Source organism: Drosophila willistoni, assembly GCF_018902025.1.
Source record: "Drosophila willistoni isolate 14030-0811.24 chromosome 2R unlocalized genomic scaffold, UCI_dwil_1.1 Seg167, whole genome shotgun sequence".
NCBI lineage: Eukaryota > Metazoa > Arthropoda > Insecta > Diptera > Drosophilidae > Drosophila > Drosophila willistoni.
The window spans coordinates 1405670-1410929 of record NW_025814050.1 but is presented as its reverse complement, the minus strand read 5'-3'; the positions used below and the strand labels follow the sequence as shown (position 1 = coordinate 1410929).

The 5260-nt window shown below is 44.8% G+C and overlaps 1 protein-coding gene across 1 annotated transcript; it reads right to left on the bottom strand.

The window, feature by feature from the left end:
* Positions 1 to 1320: 1320 nt before the first annotated feature.
* LOC6643920 (box A-binding factor) lies at positions 1321 to 4861 on the bottom strand. Its single transcript, XM_002066482.4, is given in 1 exon segment — positions 1321 to 4861. A coding segment is annotated over 1 exon segment (2199 nt). The 5' UTR covers positions 3938 to 4861; the 3' UTR covers positions 1321 to 1738.
* Positions 4862 to 5260: the final 399 nt, after the last annotated feature.

The following is a 5260-nucleotide window of genomic DNA, read 5'->3' as shown; positions in this document are numbered from 1 at the left end:
CTTTGACCTCATATTGTAGGTTTTAATACATTGTTAGTAAAAATTAAATGCAGATCCATTCGGTTGGGTAAATTAAAAAATAGTAAATATCGGAATTCCCATTTCAAGCTGCGTATAATTAGGTTGAGACAGAAATGTAGAATTTCAAGATAATGTGTAAACGTTTGTGTTGACAATTTTTGTTGTCTTTTGATCGAGTTTGGGTTAAGTTTATACAACTTGTTAATGACGTTCATTAAATGCTAGAAGATTTTATGATGTTTATAGGAAATTTGATTGGTGAATTCGTTGTTTCGTTTCGTTACTGGGATGAAATCACCTCTAAATTCTGACGGAACTAAATGGTAAACCATAAAAAACCAACCAATAAATCTCAAATATCAACTTGCATTTCAACTTTTTTTTAGTCTCGTTGATAGCTTTAGCAATATTTTCGATTATGAAACCTTGAGAGCTAAGTAGAAAATTTACATTCATAAAGTTTTATTTCGAAAAATGATTTTAAACGAGTGTGTGGAGTATTCACATATGTATATGAATGTTTTTTATATAAAAATCTGTTTGTTTATTTGTTTGGGGAAGTTCTATCTCTCTCTCTATCTTTCTCTCTCTTTCTGGCTTTGTTTTTAGAGTCCCTCAACTGAAAACCCCAATTAGAATCAAAGGGAAAAGAAAGATTTGTCTGTTTTATATTTTTTGTAAAGATTTTTCTTTTATTTGTTTTTTTGCGGATTTTTGTGGCTTTTTATTTTTGTTTGGTTGTTTTTTTGTTTTTGTTTTTTGTTTCTGTTTAAAGAGCTTGGCAATTTATTGTTGTTGCTGTTGCCTAGCTCCATGTTTTACGTTCACATTTCTTTCAATTAATTTTGTTTTTACTAAATTTTCTTTAGGTTTACTAACATTTTTTATTTGTTAATTGTAGATTCTTGCCTTCTTCTCGTTTTCGACTTGCTCTCTCATATAGATAATAATTAATACAATACAATTATTCTCTGTGTGTTTGTGTGTGTGTTTTGTATTTGTTGTATTTTCTTTTTCGTAAGCATAATTAATAATTAAATTGTTGTTTGTTGGTTTTTTTTGTTTTTTGCTTTTTATATAATAGATAATAATTATAATTACTTAATACATTAAGAGAATTTATATAAAAAAGAATGTGTTTTTGCAGCATTTCATATAAGAATTCCTTTTCTCCTTCTCCTATTTCCTATCTCATCCAATGTGAACGCACAGATTAATTAATATATATTCTTGTTGTTACTTTGTACAGAAAAATTTTGAAATAACGGAAAAACGAAACGAAATTAAACGAAATGTTTGTTTTTTTTTTGTTTTTTTGTTTAGTATTTGCAACAATTTCTTGGTATCACACAATTGTCGTATAAGTAGATGTACTCGTAGAATGGGGAATGCAAAGTGGAATGATTTTCATTTCTTGTCTCTGGTTTTTATCTTTTTCGTGGTACAACAGTGCGTAGGCTTAGAATTAAATTATTTCCGATTTAATTGTAGTTACACTTAATTGCTAATTACTAAATTAGTTTGCTTAGAAACTAAAGCTAAAACTTTGTGTGTTTCTTTTTAAGGAGAGTCCAACCAAACTGGTGGAATCTTCGACCAGTCGGACGTCTCTCCCGTTCGGTTCTTGTTAAATTAAATATGTCTAGGGCGAGCGAGGGGACAGGGGAAAGGGAAAGACGGAGGGGGGGATGGTTTTCTAGTTAATATTTTCAATAATTTACAATGTGGATATATCCAGTAGACCAGCAGCACTGCCCACAACTGTGTCATGACCAGGATGATGATGATGATAATGGTGATAAAGCTGATGATGTTGCTGATGTTGTTGCTGCTGCTGCTGCTGCTGATGGAGCTGTTGCTGCTGGTAGTGAAGGTTTTGCTGTTGGTAGTGGAGATGTTGCTGCTGCTCCTGATGCATGTCCAGCATGCTGGCCGTGGCAGCCGAGGCAGACGACGACGACGAGGAGGCGGCGGATGTGGACAGCTGATAAGCAGCAGATGCCAAGGCGGGTGAATGCGCGGCTGTATGGCCACTGGAATGCGCCGAGGAACGACCCGACCCCGAGGCCGTTGGACTAGGCCGGCCATTGAGCAACTGTTGCTGTTGCTGTGCTGTTGCCGTCGGCATGTAGCCGCTGACAGTGGCAATCGACGACGGCGGCGGCGGTGTCAGGCTTCCGTAGGCGCTGGCCATTTCTCACATATGTGCCAGGGGAGCCATTGCTCTCAGCGATTGCTGATGCAGTTGGTGTTGCTGTTGGCCCAACTGTTGTTGCTGATGCTGTTGTTGGCCCAGTTGCGGTGGTTGCTGTTGATATTGCTGTTGTTGCTGATGCAGATCGGGCGAGCCTGTTGTCTGATAATGGAGCAAATGTCGCTGCTCATCCGGCAGATGATACATGTTCATCAGATGATTCAGCTCACTACCGGCAGTGGTTGCCCCTGTCGGTGCAGTTGCCGACGTCACATACTCTCGCTTCATAATATGATTGTTGTTGTTGTTGTTGTTGAGCGCTATGGCACTGGGACTGGGCGAGACGGGTTCCGACTTGATGCTCGAATCGCTGGGACTGTGGCTCTGGCAGGAGACTTGTCCTCCGCCGCCACCGCCGCCGCCGCCATAGGGCGTGGGTGAGGCAGGTTGCTGATGTAGGCTGCTGGCGCCGTAGGGGGAGGGGGAGCCGGGTTGCTGTAAGCTGCTGCCATAAGGCGAAGTCTGTCCTCCGGACACTGTGCCGTACATGGCATAGCCGTTATTGTACATGTGTCCCATGTCGTAGCGCTGGGCATAGTGCTGACCCATATACTGCGACTGATAGGCCGCCGCTCCGGCGGGATCGGCGTGCATCATGTAACCATTGGGCATGTAGCCATTGGGTGCGTTCATCTGGTACATATCCTGGCGAGCCGCTGCTGCTGCAGCCGCCGCGGCAGCTGCTGCTGCTGCACTGCCACCACCACTGCTGCCCCCGCTACCATTTAGTGACTGACTTTGTCCTTGACCCTGTCCGCGAGTGGGCGTTACTGGTTCTCCACCCGGGCCCACAGAGCCTCCTCCCGGAACACCGCCTACTGCTTGCCCAGGCATCAGACCTCCCATTGGATATTTCTCCTTGGTCTTGGTCAGGGTTTTGGTCTTCCGTCTCGGACGGTACTTGTAATCTGGATGCTCCTTCATATGGACAGCTCGCAGGCGTTTGGCCTCGTCAATGAACGGACGCTTCTCGGCCTCCGACAGATCCTTCCACTGGGCACCCAAACGCTTCGAGATCTCAGAGTTGTGCATCTTTGGATTGTCTGAGGCCATTTTCCTGCGCTGGCCTCGCGACCAGACCATAAATGCATTCATCGGCCTTTTCACGCGATCGGCGTGCTGCTGATTCTTGTTGGCCGTGGCACTGTTGTTGTTGTTGTTGCTCCCGGTCATACTGCTCAGAGCCGAGCCGGCGGCCAAATGTGTGGGATGCTGCGACGGCTGCTGTTGCTGGGAGTGCTGCTGGGAATGCTGCTGATGGCTCACCGGCGATGTCATATGATGACTGCCAATGCTGCTCTGGGTGGGACTTAGTTCGCTGGAACTGTGGAGTGGAGAACTCTGCTGTTGCTGTTGTTGTTGCCCCACCTGTCCTCCATTCAGAGTGTTGGCCATACTGGACTGCAGGGAACTCAATGGATTTGTGCCATTCAGTCCGTTCGGACTCTGGCTGGCCGCTATGTGGGCGCCCATGTGATGATGGTGATGATGATTGTGATGGCTCAGCTGTGAGTGGGTGAGATGCGATTGTCCCAGGTTCATCAGCGGCGCCAACGCCGAGTACGGCGAGGCGGCATGGCCATGCAGGGCAGCGCTGGCATGATGCGGCGGCATTGTGGCATGCAAAATGCCGCCCTTCATATCTGCCTCCATGGTCAACATGTCCACCAGTGTTGGATGTGTGTGCGTGTGTTAAAATAGGCTCTTTAGCTGGAGCAGGAAACCGTGAACATGCGAGATGTGGTCGTAAAAAACAGTAAAAGGCTTCTATTGAACTTCTAGATTGGTTTTGGATCTACTCCTTCTGGCTGTTATGTTTAAGTCCTTTTGCAGATTCTCGTCGGACTCCCGATTTACGCAAAAGTCGTGGGTAGAAGCTTTGGGATACCTTTGTCTTGGGGCCTCTTTCGAACACTTTCTTGCATATCGGATTTACCACATACTTTTTTGTATTTAGATTTCTGTTTGGTTATTTTTGAACATTTTTTGGGAAACCATGTTGCACTTCTTATAAACTGTTTTACGATTGTATAACTTCTATTTGTAGATTTTTGTAGGCCAACTTCGTTTTTACTTTTTCTTCTTTGTTTCTTTTCTTATTTTTCTTTTTGGCAGTTTACACTTGAAACAGCTGGAAATTGCGTTGTTTCCAATGTCACGAATTTCTATTTGTTTTAAAAACACTTGAAATTTACCGCGTCGCGAAATGTCGTTTTCAGTGATGATGATAATGATTGTGTGTGTACATAGGTGTGTGTGTGTGTGTGTAGCAAGTATCTAGTAGTAAGTTCAGTTCTTATTAATTCTTTTTTCTTTTTCTTGTTTTGTGGTTGGCAAAAATCAGCGCGCCGAAAAAAATACCTCCACACTACACGGAATTGAGCACCTTTCTGTTTCTCCGTCCCAAGTGAAATACAGGCGAAACCTGTTCAAGATGCGCTGCGAGATGACGAGCACGAACGGGAACGGTAACGAGCCGAGACGAAACGAAACCGAAGCGAGGCGAAGGCGAGGCAAGGTGAGGCCGTTGCGTTGCGTGCGCGCGTGTGCTAACAACTGCGAATACGAGAGTCGAATGAGAGACTGACTGTCGCTGGAAATGCTGACAAGCATAGTCAGGCTGAGACAGGGTGGCTAGAAAAACGAGTCTCTGTCTGTGTTTACGTTTGTTGGTGTTTGCGTGTGTGTGTGTGTGTGTTTGTGTATATGTGCGCGCGCTCGTTCGTTCGTGTGAGTGTGTGTGTCGGCATTTGCAAACCAGTTTCGATGAGCGGCCTCGGCATTTGAGGCGGAGAGAAAGAGACGACTAGCTGGCCCTCGCTGCTTATGCTAATAAATCAAATATAAACGCACTGCCTCTGTCTGACTCGAGTGTGTGTGTTGGTGTAGGGGACTGGGTTGGATTTTGCGCAGCTGGCAAAGCCAATCAACGAACGGCCCGAGTAGATTGGAGATATACACACGTCTCGCTCACTCGCGTTATAT